This window comes from Aricia agestis, chromosome 19 (genome assembly GCF_905147365.1).
Source record: "Aricia agestis chromosome 19, ilAriAges1.1, whole genome shotgun sequence".
In the NCBI taxonomy this organism is placed as follows: domain Eukaryota; kingdom Metazoa; phylum Arthropoda; class Insecta; order Lepidoptera; family Lycaenidae; genus Aricia; species Aricia agestis.
This window is the reverse complement of record NC_056424.1, coordinates 9,322,893-9,343,895: the sequence shown is the minus strand read 5'-3', so window position 1 is coordinate 9,343,895 and position 21,003 is coordinate 9,322,893. Positions and strand designations below refer to the sequence as shown.

General features: G+C 37.6%; 1 protein-coding gene across 4 annotated transcripts in view; it reads right to left on the bottom strand.

The window, feature by feature from the left end:
- LOC121736332 overlaps positions 1 to 21,003 on the bottom strand; it is a 209,075-nt gene that overhangs the window by 41,057 nt on the left and 147,015 nt on the right. For all 4 annotated transcript variants that reach the window (XM_042127448.1, XM_042127449.1, XM_042127451.1 and 1 more), the window contains one exon: positions 2,948 to 3,118. In XM_042127448.1, the coding sequence (XP_041983382.1) occupies positions 2,948 to 3,118 (171 nt within the window). The remainder of the gene's footprint in view (positions 1 to 2,947; positions 3,119 to 21,003) is intronic.

Below are 21,003 nucleotides of genomic sequence, written 5' to 3'. Positions count from 1 at the left end.
GCTGATGTAATCATGCGGAATTTCCGCCGCGGAAATTCGGCATAATGTGTTTAAACACTTACACCTACATCGTGGGTATCGCAGACACACTAGATATTCAATTGTTATGCCGGCTGTCGCTTGGGGTTTGATGGGTTGAACTCAATACGTTTTCTGTCAAACTGTCCACCACTTTAAAATTAAGTAATCAATAAAATATTATGTCTCTGTGTGCCGTGTGCGTCTGTTGGACTATCATAGCAGTAAAGTTACCCACTTATTAAAAATATTATTTCCAGGCAAGTAATAAACTACCCTTTCATGCAAAAACTACTAAACGGATTTTGGTAAACACTGGAACAATAGATATTATGCAACTTAAGATAATATATTCACTTATAATACCATAAGAGCTTCAAAATTATCGGGTATTTCCCGATAGGTTCGTTGCAAACAAATGAAGGAGGAAAAATCACTCGCGCTTCGCGCTCGTGATTTTTTAACCTGAAAAACTTGACGACTTTATTTGTTTGCAGGGAACCTTGAGGGAAATGCCAGATAATTTTGAAGCTCGTGTGGTATTCGGGGGATTATTTTTCCGTCCCAAATGTCGGCTAATAGAATTAGAATTTGTTTTTTATATATAGCAACTACCAGAGAAAATTTTCAAAAAATTATCAGTATAATACCATGTAGGTTGTACCACGTGACGTCGAATGGTGCAATTCTATTGGTCGATATTTGGGTCGGAAAAATAATCATTGTAACTTTTTAAAAACTATCAAAAGATAAAACTTTTGTTTGACAAGAAAGAAACAGTCCACGGATTGCAAACTCGTACAGCTAGTTGCAGCCAGCCTATTTTCTATTTGTAGTACAAAATCAATACGCCATTTCTAATAATATAACATTCGCGATCACAAGTTGGTAAACTATGAAGCCTTTTGGAAAAGACTTGGTTTCACATAAAATATTATGTTTTCTTTTTAGGGTTCTATGTATTTGTATTTGTTTATATCTTCATACATGAAGGGAAAAAAGGTTAAATAACTTGACTGTCTTTTTATTTTTCATAGATAATATATTAGACTATATGACGCCCGGCACTCCGTTGCGCCATAACTGGTTTATCGCGAAGGAACCGTACATTCTTCCGGAATAAAAAGTATCCTAGGTCCTTTCCCGAGACTCAAAGTATCTCCATACCAAATTTGAGCAAAATCGGTTTACCAGTTTAGGCGTGAAGACGTAACAGAATTGTAGTGCAAGATAAAACAAATATATTTTAAATGGGACCCCCGTACAAAAATCATCAAAATTTTGATACATTTCTGATACGGTAACCTTCGTGCAACCTGACTCGTGTTTTACCGGTTTTAATTTAACTAATTCTTTAATTTAAATTAACATACTAATAAATAAAGCTATTTTTCAAACTTGGAACCCTTAGGGGGTCGTCCTTAGTCATTAGAATTACGACTTTATAAAATACGTTTATTTTTTCAAAAATATTTCGTGTTTCAATCACGCTATTTGATTAATTTTTAATACCTTTGTTAATTACATTATTACAATAAAATAAATTGGATTTGATGGATATCTAACATAATTTAATGCTACAATTTTTGGCTATGAGAGGTAACACCATATTGCGTTGCACCGCAACAATAGTAAAAGGAGGGGAAGTAAGTTATCTTCATGCAAAGGCACCGCGCGCGGCTTGTATGTGTGCGCCATAGTATCAATGCGTCACCACGTACGGCACAAGTGACACAACAAAATCTCGGCGGTACCAGCCTCTCAATCTCGCCGAGATTTTGTTGTGTGCCGTACGTGGCGACGCATTGATACTACGGCGCACATATACAAGCAGCGCGCGGTGTCTTTGTATGAAGATAACTTACTTCCCCTCCTATTACTATGCCGCAACGGAAACACGGATGCGTTGCTTCGTCGGATATGTTTAACGCAACGACGACGATGTCTCGAAGAAATAAACATTTGGCATCAAATAAGTTAAGATTATTTACCATACAAAATGACTAGGGTTTTCTTCTTTACTTTCAGTAATTAATGTCTCTACAACGGCTAGCGAATTTGAGTGATTAACATGAGTTTTTGTCACTTATTCTGTGAAGCTCGATGTTTCGATACCGCAGAGATAGCTTATGTACTCATAAAGTGATATCACCACTCACTAAAGGCAGCACTCCGATCTTTGCTGGTGACTGCGACCGACAAAAAAACAAAATGCCACTTTGTGACCTAGGGGCCTAATTCTTCATTTTGCTGCGTCTCAGCAGCTGCAGCGACACGGGTCGGTAAAAAATGAAACCCATAGTGGATAACCCATGACGTCATAAAGTGGCATTTTTAATTTTAGTCGTTCGCGATCGCTTGTCTCGTTTATCGGAACGGTAAGTTAAGAGTATCGAATATAAGTTTTCGTTACTTCTTGTTACTTGATTACTACGAATAATAAAAACTAAGGAAGAGTAATTGTATCAAAAAAATTGTCCACAAATCTACAAAATGTGACTTGAATACATACATACTTTATGCATGTATTCGGTACACAATCTTGTGTGAATACAGAAGTCACAATTAATGTCAACGGCTTCATTTCGTAAAGAGTGTTAGTGTTTAGTTGCTATTGCCATATTTTAGCAATGATATTCTATGTTACTAACGTAACTAGATTGGAAGTTTACCACTTCGAAGATGCCTGCAGGCATATCTCACATACATAATGACATAACGAATATATGAATTGACATTGTCTTTTGAACAAAAAAGTGGTTACGCATTTCTGAGAATCTTTTGTAAGACATTGCTACTCTAGTATTTTAGAAACTCATTGTATTTTAGTGTGCGTAAAGCAACCAAATTCAAAACGGTTGAAATATGAGAGTTACGTTTCCTTAGTTTTTATTATTAGCAGCTTGATTAAGAGTTTATTTTCTCTCACCTTTCTTCATGACGAAGACGCAGGGATGGTCGAAGAGGAAGTCTCGGAAGGAGTTACATTCAGGATCGACGTTCGGCTCGCGACAGAGGCAGGTCGGCTTGAAGAACGGGAACGCTTGGAGAGTGCGGAGGGCGGCTTGGCATTTCGTCACGGTCACGGTCGAGCAGGCAACTGTAACAACGAGTTGGTAATGATGATGACAAGTTTAGAGAAAAATAATATCAGATAAGTAGATTCACATGCACAGGGGCGGAGCGGCTAAATAGTTAGATCGGGACCTAACACAGACATAGATCATGATAGATACCGCATGTGTATGTACTATCAGAGCAGTTGATTCCTATGCAAATCGGGGACCTAAGTAGTTTGGGTTGCGTTACATCAAACCCAGCTGACAGATCACAATTAACATTGAATTGACATATTCGACCAAATAACGTTGGTCTGTCAATTGCATAGGAATCAACTTCCTCGATGGTACTTCGCGTGCCATATCGCGCTCCCAAACAACGAGCAATGCTCGTCTTTCGAAAGTCTGTTCTTTAGTCTGCTATCGGAATCGGACGTCAATCGGAATTTTAAAAATGCTTTAATGCCTAATAGGGCCGTATAATTGAGCTGTAGAAATTCAAGTCGAAACGTTGGCATAGATAATGGGCACTTTTCTTATCATTGGTACGACACACTGTAGCTATAAACAAGTAGCACGCTCGTTTTCATACAAATGGAGCTACACATGCGGTATCTATCTTGATCTATGTCTGTGGGATCTAAATATTTAGCCTCTCCGAGCAAAGATTATTTTCGCCGCCCTTTACATACAGAAAACCATATGAGTTAAGAGTTTGCTTTGTTGGGGGATGCTACGTTGATTGTTGGATTTTTCACATTCGCCAACGCGAATGCGTATTCGAATAATTGTCTTCAATATTCGTAAATGCGAATGTTACCTTTCAACTAAAACGAGCGTAAAATGTTTGAAATAAAATTTTCATGGTTGGTGGATTGGCTAGGTTGGAAGATCAGAATAAGTCGATTTTGCCGCCCCTAATTTTTGCATGTCATTATTAGACGTGATTGATGCAACTCGGTCTGTGAATCAATTTTCTGATAGTATTTATCTAATTTAAGGTGACGCCGCGTTAAAGTAAAAAACCGTGTTGAATATGTTTTAGATTGCTTGTTTTCTATGAGCACATGATAAAACAAGCAATGGAACAGCAAAAAATGGAAAGGGCGTAAGCGACAAAATGGTTTTTGTCGCGTAATTTAAAAACCATAAATATATTTCATATAAGCTATGGGCAAATTATAGTGTATGCTTGAACCAATCTATGTACAAATTTTGGAAGCTTAAATCACTCTCCTCTGTTGGCGAAATAGAAATCCCTTTTTTTACAGAGGTATTTTTGATTGATTATTCTGTGTTATAAAAGTTGACCAATCATGTTGTGCTATGGGTAATTCAAAGACAAAGACATGATGAATACATGAATACTGACAATGAACTTCAATTTTTTAGCTTTAGTCATTGCTGAGAAAAATCGGTATCGCTACAGCCAAATTATCAAGGCTATCAATGTAATTTGTTAATCTCCTTTTGTTTTTCTCTGTAGTACAATTTTTATTGTCCCGGACCGGGCTCAGGTGACACACTGATTTTTACACCCAGCTAAAATACCGTGCATTACTTAGTACATAATGTCTCCGTCGCCTACAATTTTTGTTGGATTTCAAATTGGATAGAGTCGAACAATTTTCCACAATAATTGTTTTTTTGTACAAGACATTTTGAGTAAGACGCTCAATTCCTTAATTATAATTTAACCATAGTAAAAGAAGGGGAAGTAAGTTATCTTCATACAAAGGCACCGCGCGCGGCTTGTATGTGTGCGGCATAGTATCAATGCGTTGCCACGTACCGCATACAACAAAATCTCGGCGGTACCCACGCCACGAAGCTAAACTGGCCGAGTGTGTCGTTCGTGGCGACGCATTGATAATATGGCGCACACATACTAGCCGCGCGCGGTGCCTTTGTATGAAGATAACTTACTTGCCCTCCTTTTACTATGATTTAACTATTGTTTAGTAAGATTCTGAGACTCCATTCTAAAACGAAATATAATAATATTTGAGACTCCAGTAATAGTACTCGTAAGGTACCCAAGTTCTAAGGAAAAATAATCAGAACATACTTAACATTTTGCACCACAATTCCTCGCCAATTCCTAGTATTAAATTCCTTTCTCAACACTTCACTCTCCCCAATCGAACTCCTTGAACATCAAAGGTGTATGGAAATTTGAAAAATGTACCATTCACTTTGTCCTGCTCCCTCAGCAAACAAAAGATGAAAGGCGAAAGGTTTTCGCTTCCTGCCGGCTACGAAAATAGTTTGTACAAATTAGACCTAAGTCAGATTGCTTCCGTTGTGGTGCGTTCGCATAACGCATTGTGTACCACGTCATATGCGTTGTATCGACGTGAAGGCGACGTGACAAGACAGAAGACGACAGACAAGATGACAATCGTTCTGTCTAGCCTCCTTTACGCCGAAGGAGCGATAAGGAACTTCATTCCAAAAATTAAGTAATATACTCGCTTATCTCATTATATTAAACTTATTAATATTTTTTATTCCGAAATTAACATAAAAATCTCGTCCTACCCCACCGACTTTTCCACATTTGTCCAACAGAATCGAAATCAATGATTAGGTCTGCCCTGTCCACCCTCGATCTCAATTTCCCTGATTGGGCAGATCATTACAATTGGTTTTTGTCATTAGGGACGGACATAGGGAGCATGACTATTACTTTAGTTCACCGATCTCATCGCAAAATGTAATCGTAAATGATGTAATGTGAAGATAACAACGATTTGTAAAACTCAAATACAGTCTATCAAAAAAGTCATGAAATTAAAAAGTGGCAACATCGTAGTGTCATCCCTTTCAAATCAATCTAAGAAAATTTTATGTTTCTTCTTGTAATAGGTACTAGATCATGTCTGTAACTCCGTTTTGCCAAAATTTGTTTATCGCTGGAATCCTACATTTTCCGGGATGAAAAGTATCCTATGTCCTTTTCCGGGACTCAAAGTATTCTTTATACCAAATTTCATCAAAATCGGTTGAGCGGTTCGAGCGTGAAGAGGTAACAGAGAGATAGACAGACACACTTTCGCATTTATAGTATTAGTATGGATAACAAACACCATAAACATAACAACGATTACCTTACAAGCATGAAATGTACCATCGAGGAAATTGATTCCTAGGCAGATGACAGACCAACATCATTTGGTCGGATCATGTCAATTCAACGTTAACTGTGATCTCAGATCTGTCGGCTGGGTTTGACGTAACGCGACCAAACTACGTAGGTCCCCCATCTGATTAGGAATCAACTTCGATAGTACATGTAAAGAAAAATACTCCAAAGCCATCCTTAAGCCGCCTTGTAACTTCAACCTTATCGACTGTTTAGTACAAAACACAACACAGTGTATAATAATTGATCATCCCCGACGCATGGGCACTGCCCACGCGCTAGTCACGTGACCCGCCCATACATCATCGCCACCTGATCCTCATTATTATATTATACTTATATAATAAAGATATTCCTGGAAGAATGGAAGAATCATTAAGGGCCTGTTTCACCACTTCCTGATAAAGTGCCGGATAGGCTATTCACAACTTATTACAGATTCTCCATACTCTATCTGTGAAGTTTATATTTCTCTATGTCGAAAAGTGACAGAAAAAAGGCGCTAACGTGACAAGTTTTCTTTGTTGGCTTTTGGCAGCTTTTGGCACTGACACCGGGGGTGTACTTTGCCACATACAAGGGTAATAATATTCTTCTTACAATATTTTTCATCATCGTTTAACTATATCGTCAAGTCTAAAGTCTAGTCAAAGTCTAAGTGAAAGTCAAGGAGTCAAGACGGTCAATTCAGTAAAGTGGTAAACGCTTTACTGAAACTTTCGACGGAGTTTTAGAGGGAACATAAAAAAACAAGGTTTCTGGAAGTAGCAGCATTTGCCTACACTTGTGCACGATAACGAATATCTAATGGTTAATATTCTACTAATATTACACATTAACAACCCAAATAACACAATTTTAGGAAAATAATAATTACAATAAAAATCGTCCAAGTGCGAGTTGGACTTGCGCACAAAGGGTTCCGTACCAATGAAATGAAAAACCCAACCGTACGGATGCGCTATAAAGCGCAAAATAGGTAAAATGTGGTTTTTTGTATGGGAATTATTATTTATTTTATTTAAATTTTATTATTAATTATTAAAGTACAAAATAAGTATTTAAGAATATTGTGAGTATTTCAAGTGCCAACCTGCTACCATTATTGATTACCAGCAAAAAAGGCCAAAAAAATCACGTTTATTGTATGGGAGGCCCCCTTTTATAGTTATTATAGCGGCAACAGATATACGCAACCTGTGAAAATTTCAGAAGTCTAGCTATAGCGGTTCTTGAGATACAGCCTGGACAGACAAACGGACGGACAGACGGACAGACAGACATCGAAGTCTTAGTAATAGGGTCCCGTTTTTACCCTTTGGGTACGGAACCCCAACTCACAACAGCACTCTTTCACATTCCCGGCAAAACTCCAACATGACAAGTTGTCAATTTTGACATTTATATTTTTTTATGCAAACTAAACTAAGCTATGGCCACAGAATACATATTATTAGTTGTACCAACTATGGCTTGAAGTCCATGAGGTCCAATCTTTTTTGATAATGTAAAAATGGTGAATGTCCACCGTAAGTCCTAACGCTTGAGTAGAATTAACCTATTTTAACACGCTTAAATTTTAAACTTTAATATAACTTACTAAATTTAATTTGAATGAATTCAGACTTTTAAGCGTGAAGATGCAATAGACAGACAGACAGGAAAGTATTCGCAATTCGCATATATTATAAATTAGTAAGTTTAGACGTGTTATATGACGAGGTAGGTTTGTAATCTCTATTTACAGAACTTTATCAGAATTAAACCTACATTAATATACGAAATAAAACAAGGCATTCAGACTGCTAAAAATTCTAGCTCTAATTAGGTCCAGCTTAATTAAGTTTTTCATGAATCATAAAGCCTATAAAAATATTAGTCCCAAGTCCGTTTTATTTAATGTAAGTAGTATAATTATAATCATCATCTCTCCACAGACTATCGCGATATTCTGGAAAAATATTCATAACTTAAATATTATGTAGCCTTCCTAAAACACAGTGTTGAGTTGAAGAAGCGATTCGTAATCTTAGCCTATATAAGTGTCTATGGATTAAAAACTTACCAAATAGTCTGTGGTTTCTCTTAGTTCACTGCTTTACTCACCAGCTGGCGCCCTCTTCTATGAGAATAGGCGCGACGTCATCTGTCAACTTCATAGCGTTCGTAAATTTTTACCGCGCAAGCCGTAAAAATTTTTCTTGTGTTTTTTATTGTTAAAATAAAACACAGTGTTTAGTGTTGGTGTTAGAAAAGTGCTTCAAGGTGAAATGAGTGTGGATAGAAATACACAATGTGCAAGTTCTGTCGCCTCGGACGAGGGACAGGCTTGTAACAGCAGCGGGGCCGATGCAGGCTCCTCATCTTCGGAGGATGAGGCTGGCTTTGCTTCTCCACCACCTAACAAGCGTCGTCGTAGGTATGTACAAAATCCTTATGCCGATCCACGCGTCGATGTATTAATGGATCAAGTAAGTCGGATTTCAAACTTCGTTTCCGAACTAACTAGTCAAACAATGCATAACACCAACACTCACCAGATCATAAATAATTGCTTACCAGGCCCTAGTCACGCTGTTCAGTCTAGTAATTTGGAGTCAACTTTCCTTAAAAGACCATGTACTTCATCAAATAACCTCACTTTAGGTGAATTAAACATTGATTATGATGACAAGAAGATTATACCTTCTGCTGATAAAGACCGCCTATTAGAGCTGGTAAAGTACCAAAAATTCAACACTCAAGCCTGGAAGGGCATTCGCTATAAAAAAGCGATGCAGTCTTATGCTGCAACACCTGGGTTTATAGGTCTTAAAATAAATGAAGAGCTTTGTCATTTTAGTAAAAATAAAGACTATTTAGCATCTACAGAGCAGCTATTAGCTAGCTTATCTCATGTCTTACTTGAACAAAGACAATTACTGCAAACAGGACTGCGGGGGATTGTTGACTGGGCCTCAGCGGATGCAAAAAATCTTAATGCCAATTCTCTCTGTGAGAGATTTTTAACAACATTTGGTCCCGGATCTAGTATATCAAAGAATTCTGAGCTGTCCATGCAGATAATCTGTGGAAAAAGGGCAGAGTGCATTGAAGTTAGGCGGGATCGCATTCTTAAAGAAATAGCAAATTCAAACCTCAGAGCTACTTTACAAAACGTTCCACCCAGCTCGGAATACTTATTTAGTCGAGAGGGCTTACAGCCTATTATTCAGTCATTAGGTGGTTCACAGACTTGGTTGAATACGCCAAGTTACTTAAAAGAAAAGAGGTCTAGTACTCCATTTAATCAACATTCAAATAAGAAACAGAGATTTCCATCTACTAGATCTTATAAAGAGGAGAGAAAAATAAAGACTATGCCCAAAAAGAACCGGCCCTTTCGTCGAAACAACCAAGCAGAGAATACAAGTTCCCACACTAAACAAAAGTGACAATCCAACGAGGGTGTTCAGGGGTGGATGTTTGAGGGAACATGTAGAGGCTTGGAAGAAGTTAGGTGCCAACCCGTTCATCCTAAGAATTATATCCAATGGCAAAATAGCATTCAAAACAAAACCTCCTCTACATTACCCCAACAAGAGTATCCAAAACAAGTTCTCAACAAGAGTAACTACAAAGATGTCAGCAGTGATCAAAGAGCTGAAAGAAAAGAAAATTTTAGAACACCCTCCAGTACTCAATGCAGGTTTCCACTCAAAGATGTTTCTTGTAACCAAAGCAGATGGAGGAATACGCCCGATCTTCGACCTCAGGGGCCTCAACGCACATGTCGCCGTAAAGCACTTTCAGCTCATTTCACAGGCAGATGTGATAACCTTCTTACAGGATGGGGATTGGTTGGTCAAGATCGACCTCCACCAAGCATATTTTCACCTGCCAATCGACGAGAAACACCGGCGCTTTCTGAGGGTGATATACAACAACGAAGTGCTACAGTTGACTGACCTACCATTTGGCCTATCGTCTGCCCCCCGTTTATTTGCAGCGGTGTCCAATTGGGTTGCGGAAATCCTACGGACAAAGGGGGTGCGACTGCTTGCATATCTAGACGATTACCTCCTGGCGCATCAGAATCGTGCCAAACTTGTCACTCAGGTTGCGGAAACGCTGAGTGTTCTAGAATCACTAGGTTGGCATGTCAACTATCAAAAGTCCAGTCTCATACCAACACACGAGTTGGAATACCTAGGACTTACCTGGAATACCGAAATCAATTGCCTGTCATTGCCCCAAATGAAAATAATGAAAATAAAGAATATCATATCAAGTCTGCTAAAAAAAGGATGCTGCACCCTGAAAGAGATGCAAAGTCTATTAGGCATGTTAAATTTTGCAAATTACTCAATTCCAAAAGGACGTCTGCATTGCCGCAAGATGCAAATATTTTTGAAAAAATTTCATCAGAACCGACCCAGAGACAAAAAAGTAATACCACCTTCGGTATGTCAGGATTTGACTTGGTGGCTAAATGCTGTAAACAACAGCAGGGCCCCATTACATCAGAAAGAAGTAACACACTTTCTTACAACAGATGCAGCAGATGCGGGATGGGGTGCACATCTAAACAGCCTACTTCTATCAGGCAAATGGGCTCCTTACCAAAAGAAGTGGCACTCAAATCTAAAAGAACTTTATGCAGTATATGCGGCAATAAAGTGCCAAGAGGAGAGCCTAGAGGGAGCTCACATACTGTTGCAGACCGACAACCGTACTCTCGTTGCATACATAAGGAACGAGGGGGGCACAAGATCACTAGCCCTATTAGAACTGACAGGCAGGGTTCTAGAGTTAACCGAGCAGCTCAATATAACGCTGTCGGCCTGCTACCTCCCAGGGAGGCTAAACGGAATAGCAGATCGTCTCTCGAGGGGTCGCCCAGTCCCAGAGTGGCACCTACTTCCACAGGCCACGGAAGCCATATTCAAAGAGTGGGGGGTCCCAGATATAGACCTGTTCGCGTCAAAAGAGACCGCCGTCGTGCGAAGCTACGCCACATTGGATTCAACAGATGGGTGCGCAACTTTCTGCGACGCATTCAGCCTTCAGTGGGATTACCAGATGGCCTGGGTGTTTCCCCCCCCAAACCTCATCCCACGAGTATTGGCCCATCTGAACAAGGCGAGGGGAACATATGTTCTAATAGCACCTCATTGGACTCGGTGCTTTTGGCATCCAGACCTACAGGCGAGGGCTCTCGGAGAGCCAATAATAATCAAGGATCTGCGGAAGACCTTGATAGATCAGACTACAGGCAGAGTGCCGGAACAGATAGACAAGTTGTCTCTTCTAGCCTGGAAGGTTGGGGGTGGGCAGACAAAGTGAGACACTGGAGTTTAGACGAACAAAACTTATTAAAACAAAGCTGGCGGGAGTCCACCCTTACTACATACAAAGCACCTATCAATAGATGGCTGTTGTGGTGTGAGTCTGAGAATATAAACCCAAATACACCAGATGGTAGCACAGTGGCAAGATTTTTGGCAAAGCTATTTTTAGTAGACAAATTAGCCTATAGTACTATCTTGTTGCACAAATCAGCAATTTCAACATTTTGTGCTACATCTGTGAAAAATTTTTCTAAAAACTTTTTTGTTACTCAGGTTTTGAGAGCTATATCCATCGCTAAACCGCCAGCTCCTAAGCCTCCAATATTTGACATAAAAATACTGTTCGATTGGCTCAAAAGTACTAGCTCCAATAATTCATTATTTGACATTTCCCGGAGAACATCTCTCATTCTTTTATTGGCATCTGGGCGTCGTATACACGATTTAACTTTACTGGATATTTCACAAAATAATTTTCATAATGATGAGGATAAAATCACATTAATTCCTAAATTTGGCTCCAAAACTGATTCCGGTACACATAGACAATCTGGTTGGTGCCTTCTACAGCATCCTGATGAAAAAATCTGCCCTGTCAAACATATAAAATCTCTTATTTCAAAATCTCAGAATAGAAGATCACAGCAGCAGGATCTTACTAATTTATTTTTATCTGTAACTGGACCTATTAAGCCAGCATCAAGAACCATGATTACTGGATGGATCAAATCAATATTTAAAGAAATTGATATAAGAGCTTCTCCGGGTAGCATCCGTTCAGCCGTTGCTTCAAGAGGATGGCTTGAAAATAGACCTGTAGAAGAAATTTTGAGTAGGGGAAATTGGAAAAGTGCTCAAACTTTTAGTAAATATTATTGTCGCTCTGTGCAAAGCAGTAATGATAATAATACTTCAGCTGATTTGTTACATAATAATTTTTCTTGTTTGTAGCAACAAGTTGACAATTTATAATATTTTTAATTGTTTGTTTAATAAGAAATTATTGATCTCTCTCACACAGAGTAATTTATTAGAATAGAGCTAAATTACTATCTCCCTAGAGTTCCTATAGGAATAAGTTTGTAATGTGCCATTTTGATAATTCAATATTATTCACAATTTGTTATGTTTTAAGATAAGAATTTGATTTGTTTTGTTTAAAAAAAAAAAATAAATAAATAAATAAATAAATAAATATAATTTTATTTGTTTGTTACAAGTTAAATTTTAATTAATAATAATTTAATATTCAGAATAAAAGTTTTTCTTATAGAAGAGTGAGTTTCAGTTGTTAATAATAATTTAAGTAATAGAGAATATTTGTAGTATCAAATTTAACAATTTATCACATAGCGTTCATGCACCAGCAGATATCAGACACGTCTTCAACTCAACACTGTGTTTTAGGAAGGCTACATAATATAACTGTTTTGCATTACAACAAAACAATTATTATGTGCCAAATAAAACACAGTGTTGCAGCAAGGTCTTGCTGGTGAGTGAAGACACTATGAAGTTGACAGATGACGTCGCGCCTATTCTCATAGAAGAGGGCGCCAGCTGGTGAGTAAAGCAGTGAACTAAGAGAAACCACAGACTATTTGGTAAGTTTTTAATCCATAGACACTTATATAGGCTAAGATTACGAATCGCTTCTTCAACTCAACACTGTGTTTTATTTGGCACATAATAATTGTTTTGTTGTAATGCAAAACAGTTATATTTTATATAGACATTTTTACTTTAAAAATAAAACGCGGGGAATTTTTTGTTATTGTTAAAACAGGGTGTAACAAAACTAAGCAACATTTTTTTTCTCTTTTGTATGGGCAAGCGCCCCAGCGGGCAGCGTTACGAGTTTCCCCATACAAAAGTGGAAAAAAAATGCTCTTTTGGCGCTGCTACTCTCACAATATACAATCTCAATACAGAGGAGAGGAGACTCATAGACAACCTAAAGGAGACTCATATACAACCTAAAGTAAAAACTAAAGTAGAACTAAAGTGATTTTGTTACACCTTGTTTGAGTCATTTAACAAGGTAATAAATAATATTTCATACATACAAGATACGCGCTAAAAACATAACCCTTCCTATTATATAGGTATATTGTAAAAAATCTGGGACTACAAATTCTTAAAGGTAAAGTTCGCAATTGAACGCGAAGGCCTATATTAAGAAGCGCTTACACGGGCAATAATTGCCCGGCGACACGAATGGAGTGATCTGGAGCAATTAGTGGAGCAATATGGAGCAATTTTAATAAATTGCGGCGATTATTTCGGCGATATTGCTCCAGATATTTCATATCGCTTAATGTCGCCTAGTAACTAGTTAATGAAGTTGCGCCATATCGCTCAATTGTATTGCGCTGTATTGCGCAATATTGCTGCTTGTTGCCGAAAATTGCTTGATGTACTCGTGACGTCATAGTCGACGAAAATTGACTGGAGTGGAGCAATTTTAGTTGCCCGTATAAGCGTGCCTTAAGGTTAAAGGTGCCGTCATCAAAGCGACTTAACTTTAGTTAAGTCGCTTTGATGACGACACAACGCCAAGCGACATGACGCTTGCAAGCGATCTAAAAGTTGTGTACGATCTATACACATTTTTTTATCATTTAGGCACATTTCTCACGCTGACCTAAATATAAACATAAAGATTATACCTCAAGGTACATTAAATCAAACTGTATTATGAGAAATAATAGACTTTTCTATCCAGCCTTTGAAGCGAATAACAAAAGGCTCGAACGAATTGTTCGTGAAAAATGGAAATCGATTTAGACTTTATATTCTAGTTTATATGAAAATAATAGTGTAAGCTTGACAATGGATGTGGGACACTCCATCGTAAGTGATCGGCCTTCGCCCCAAGTGCTTTTTCACGTTAAAAATGTTAAGGGGCCGGGTGCCATCGAAATTATCATACATACGTAATACCAAAATCATTTTCTCATACGAAAATATTTGACATGTTTCAGCTTAAAATAGTAATTACCTAGGTTCCTGCACAAAATTATATAAATACTAAAAATATACTAAAACACTAAAATATATAAAAATAAATAGTAAATTTACTACAAAATATTTAAACACTAAACATATTTTTTTGTATGAGAATTTCGATGGCACCCGGCCTCTTAAGCCTTTATTATGGGGTTAAAAGTTAGTATCCATCCGTACTAATATTACAAATGCAAAAGCGTGTCTGTATGTTATCTCTTCACGCCCAAACCGCTGAACCGATTTTGATGAAATTTGGCATGGAGATACTTTAAGTCCCGGGAAAGGACATAGGATATTTTTTGCTATTATAAATATGGACTGGTCACGTTAGCCGTATGCATTCAGACCGCTTGGCAAAGACATCGACAGAGTGGGTACCTGAAGATGGAAGACGCAACCGTGGTCGGCCTAGGAAAAGATAGCGCGATGAGCTGGAGGCGAACCAGCCGGGCTAGCCAACGGTGGCGCTGGAGCGAGAACATTGGAAGACCCTGTGAGAGTGGGATAGTATAGGCTAACAAAAAAAAAAAATGTACGGTTTTTGGAGTTACGGGCGTCATCTAGTAATATAACAATTACGTTACGAAAATTAACGGGCTTTAACTTTTAGTTATATATACATAGTTCATTAGCTGTTTAAAGTTCTAACGATGACGCACAAAACTTATAAAAAATTGTTAAAAGTATGAAATTTTTTGCGATACGATCTACTGCTTACATGAATACGATTAGACAGAAAATAATTCTTACACGTGAAATTAAAAAATCTAGGAAAGTTTTATGAAATATCTAACAAATGTAAATATATAGGGAAACATTTTTTTATTACAGCATTAGCAAAATAAATAGTCCAAACGGAATTCTCGAGGCTAAAGTTTGGGATAGCCGATATTTCGACTCAGTAACAGTTAGAAACGAAAAAACGGAGAACTGGGTTAAACTGAGAGCCAAATCTGGATATCTCGTCGAAATAAAACTCATATAAATTACCTAGGTAACGTTGAAGAGTCATCATTATCACGTTTAGGTGTTAAGTTAGCGCTTTAAGGGCAATTTAAGATATCTAAGGTTCAGAGCATCAAGGCTATAATATATGTAGTTGTCTTATGTTAGAGACATAACTATACTTTGTGCTTTTTGAAGTAAAAACTTATCATGTGGCGTTTTTTGGAATGGTTATAAAATGTTAAGTCGCGTAAGGCTCTGTCCCCATCAGACACGGCGCGGCGCCGGCACCGTGAAACGGCACGACGCCGCCACCGTACACGGCACCGTGTCACGGTGCGGCGCCGTACCGTATCACGGTGGCAGCGTCGTGCCGTAACACGGTGGCGGCACCGTGCCGTGTCTGATGGGGACGCAGCCTAAGGGCTGCCGGCTGATCGAAAATTCGTAAGATAGAGGGAGAGTAGGCCAGTGCGGCGAAGAAGAGGAAAATTATAATACTTACTTCTTTCCACGCGCTGAAAATAAATGCTTTTAAGGGTTCCCAAAGGGTAAAACGGGACCCTATTACTAAGACTTCTATTATTTAGACTTATATTATATAAGACTTATATTTATCTCAAGAACCGCTATAGCTAGATTTCTGAAATTTTCACAGATTGTGTATATCTGCTATAACAAAAAATACTAAAAACAAAATAAATTACATATTTAAGGGCCATACAACAAACGTAATTTTTTTGCTATTTTTTGGTCCATATTAATAATGGCAATAGGTAGGTACTTGAAATGTTCACAAAATACTCAGTTTTATTTATAATTTAATAATTAATAATAAAATTTAAATAAAATAAATTATTAAGGGGGCTGCCATACAAAAACACCAATTTTTTACCAATTTTGCTCTATAATGGTTCCGTACCATTATAGAGCAAAATTGGTAAAAAAACCTACCCCTACCCTTCGTGCGCGAGTCCAACTCACACTTGGCTGATTTTTCTGCATTTTCCTTTTCAGTTTTTTCTTTCCATTGTTTTTATTTTTAAACTTGGGACCCTGTGTTTAGTACCAGTGGTTTGTAAGTAAATAAAACCTATTTACTCAGTAACATCACTGTGAATTCTACACTTTTTAGTGTCACATTTAACGGCGCACGATAAACTTTATTCATAGGCCAGTGACACACGAAAATTCTGGAACAAATTCCCGTATCACATTTTACACATTTCATGCAAATTCTCTTCTTTATCGAGTAAAGGGGACCGTAAAGGGTGTTACTAAAAACGTCATGAATTTTATTCCACGGTGCTGTGTTGCCAGCTTAGAGTTTTGCCCCTAAAATGGAAAAATTAAGTGGAATGGGAGTTTCATATGTATCTGTCTGTGTGTCTGTTGGTGGCATCGTAGCATCCAAACTTATTCTTTTTTATTTTTATTTATTTATTTAGAATACTTACAGCTCTATTTAACAGGATAACTTACTATTCCAAACAACTGCCAGCCAATAATAAGTTTCCACTAACACAATATCTAAAGTGAAATGAAATATACTGTAAATAATAATATAATAACCTTTAAGAAATATAACTACTATTATAATTAAATACTACTTTTCTTAGACAAATCTTGTACGTGGGAGAGCCATGCTTCGGCACGAATGGGCCGGCTCGACCGGAGAAATACCACGTCCTCACAGAAAACCGGCGTGAAACAGCGCTTGCGCTGTGTTTCGCCGAGTTAGTGAGTTTACCGGAGGCCCAATCCCCTACCCTATTCCCTTCCATACCCTCCCCTATTCCCTTCCCTTTCCTTTACTACCCTCTCATATTTCCATATTCCCTGTTAAAAGGCCGGCAACGCACCTGCAGCTCTTCTGATGCTGCGAGTGTCTATGGGCGACGGAAGTTGCTTTCCATCAGGTGACCCGTTTGCTCGTTTGCCCCCTTATATCATATTAAAAAAAAAAAAAAAAATCTTCTTAAAACCAGCCATCAATGGCACATAATATTATGTATCATTGATAGCTAGTTTTAGAAAACTTATGCTAATTAGAAATAATTAGTGTTAAAGTTAAATTATTTTAAAATAATACTTTAAAATAGTTTCAGATAAATCAAGACAATACCTATATAAGTATGTTTTTAAGTTGCGACATTCACCATGCAAGTCTAGGCTAAATAAGAAATTAAAACAATATTACAATAGGTACACTTACTAAAAGTTTATATAATTAAATATAATTTTACTGAATAGTTTTGACAGTGTAATACCATTGCAATTCATTATAAGCTTTATAATAAATTACAATAATATCACACTATTAAATCTTATATCTTTAAACGAGCAATTATTGTATATATAATATATTCATAAAAATATGTTAAATTAATTTATAATATAGGGGGTTTCGGGGGTTACTTAATGTTGAAAGTACATAAAAGTTTCAGTTCAAAGTTCAAACACTTTGTTTAATATTGTTGTAATTAACTTAACATAAAATTAACTTCATCATACATGTTACTGAAGGTAACATATCGACCCCTCTGGGTAGAAACGTCGTAAAAGCCAAATAGCCATTTTACAGTACAGCCAAAAAACAAAAATCATAATTTTGTTTCACGCATATTTTTTTATTCTTTGAAGCTATAATAAACCACTACAGCTCATTAAGCTTAGATTTTCGGGTAGTTTACTATATAGAAACTCAAAATATTCTACATTCAATAGTTTCAGAGATCGCATGGCTTTTACTACAAAAAATCTAGTTGTAAATGGCTTTTAAAACATTTTTTTTTGCTTCACGACTATAAACATTTATTCATTTGGTTGTATTAGACTTAAAACAAATTTTTATTGAAGGTATTTTTTGAATTAAAAGACAAGTGTAATAATAAGAAAGTGTAATTTGTGTATTAAATGCGACAAACATTAGTGACGAATATCAAACTATTTTATAGTTTTTCATTATTTTAATGTATAATTGTACTTTTCCGACAAACTTTAATAAAATTATCAAAGTAATCGGCCAAATATAAGTTGGACTCGCTCACGAAGGGTTCCGTACTGTTATAGAGCAAAAATTGTGTTTTTTTGTTTGGGAGTCCCCCTTCAAAGCTTATTATTTAAAAATTATTAATTATTAAATTACTCATGTAAATAGGGCATTTTGAAAATTTCAAGTGCCATTATTGATATCGAGCAAAAAAGGCCAAAAAAATCGCATATCAATAAAGCGGCAACAGATATACACAATTTGTGAAAATTTCAGAAGTCTAGCTAGAGCGGTTCTTAAGATAAAGCCTGGAGACAGACAGGCGACCAGATAGCGAAGTCTTATAGTAATAGGGTCCCGTTCTAACCCTTGGGTACGGAACCCTAAAACATGAAAGTTTTTAAAGATATCTTTGGAAATTTCTTTGGAAATCTTTTGGCTATTGTATACAAACTTACCAACAAAAAATAAACGACATACGTAATTTGTTATTCAGTCAACTCACTCATCACTGCAGTAACATTATTATTACGTTTGATAGTAGTATTAACCACGAAATTAAAAATAATAAATATGTCGCTTACTACATAAATTTTAAAAATTAATTGAAAAAATTGCGCTTTACAACATTTTCAAAGAAGAAAATTGGGTTTATAATGAGTTAAAAAATGCTGTAAAAGCCATTTTTTTTGCGAATTTGAACATTTCGAATATATAGATCGATAGAGCTCGCGATTCTGAGTAAGAAACCGTCAAAAACTCATTTTGGCCAAAATGGCTTTTACGACGTTTCTACCCAGAGGGGTCGATATATTAATATTAAGGTGATTTTCAAAAAATATGATTCAAAGAATAAGTTGTTAAAGGGAAAAATATTTTTAAGAGTTGGCAACACTGCCGAAGTGTTCCAAGGAAAACCCGTGTAGTGATGCAGAGGGAAGTTGGACTTAATAATGCAATTTGCGATAGTTTTTGATAATTTCGTAGTTTTTACCTACCTTTAAAATGTTAAGGTTTCAACCACGAACTGTATACTTTTTATGAAAATGATTGTAACCTTATGGCTCATTTTCATTGGTCGTTAACTCGTTCGTTATACAGCATGCGGGCAGTCCCCGCAGCCGAGATAACGACCAATGAAAGTTACAAGTCGATACGTGTTCGTTACACCGCCTGCAGGGATTGCCCGCATGCTTTATACCGACCGTGATATAGACCAATGAAATTCATCGGTCGATATACAGCTTGCGGGACGCGAGTTGCCACGTTTCCGACAGTTCCCAATGGCCGCCATACTACTGCAAAGGAGATTTGGTATGGAGACACTTTAAGTCTCGGGAAAGGACAAGGGATACTTTTTATCCCGGAAAATATACGGTTCCCGCACAATAAACTTTTATGATTCTCGCCTAAACTATTTAATCTATTTTGATGAAATTTCGCATGGAGATTGGAGATACTAATTTGAATCTGAGACAAGGAATGTTTTTTGTCCCGGAAAAATGTGCGGTTCCCACACAATATACTTTCTGATTTGCGCGTAAACGACTCAATCGATGTACGGGAACAACTATAAACTATAGTCCACGCGGATGAAGTCGCGGGCAACAGCTAGTGTTGTATAATATTCTGCGGCTCCCACCGCTCGAAAGATTGCTCCGCGTAAGATCAATTGTTGTTCCATGGCAAGAACGTCTGTAACTGGCGACGAACACAGAGGTTCTCCCTAGCCCTGCGGGCCCTATCGACTAATGAAAACGGTTCCCCGGATGCGGGCCCTGTGGCACGCGTTCCAGAAATCTCCCGCACCCCGCATGCGGGCCCTATCGACTAATGAAAACGGTTCCCCGAATGCGGGCCCTGTGGCATGCGTTACAGAAATCTCCCGCAGCCCGCATGCGGGCCCTATCGACCAATGAAAATGAGCGCTTACCTTTAGGCGGTACGTCACAACTGGGGGCCTACCACCACCTCTACTAAGCGACACCGTTTGTCAGATAAGCATTTATTACTTTAACGTCAAGTAAGCGATCTTAAAAAAGTTGATATTTCCCAGCGGATTTAATAATGTTTTTTAATGTTTTTTAGTAAAATAATGTTTAAGAGTGAGTACAGTAATGTTATTGTAATCTTACAACAAGGTGTTCTGGAAACATGATAGTTTTAGGAAAGGTCGTGGTAGGCCCCCTGCAAGCGTCATAAACTGTCAACGGCTGCCGTCGGCTGCCGTCGACTGTCGCTGACTGTCGCCGACTGCCACCGACACGTGCCGTTCGTCTGTAAGCGCTCTTACTGAGAAATCCAAACTAATCTGTCTGTTTCTTTATACTTAAACCACTGAACCAATTTGGATGATTGTTATACTTTGATCAGGTAGATATGAATAGTTTTTTTTATGGAAAAAATGCGATAGTCGTACGATAAACGAATTTTGACGCAACTGAAATGCGGGTATCATCTAGTATTATAAGATAAATGAGAGAATCTTTAACCGAAATCTGTGAG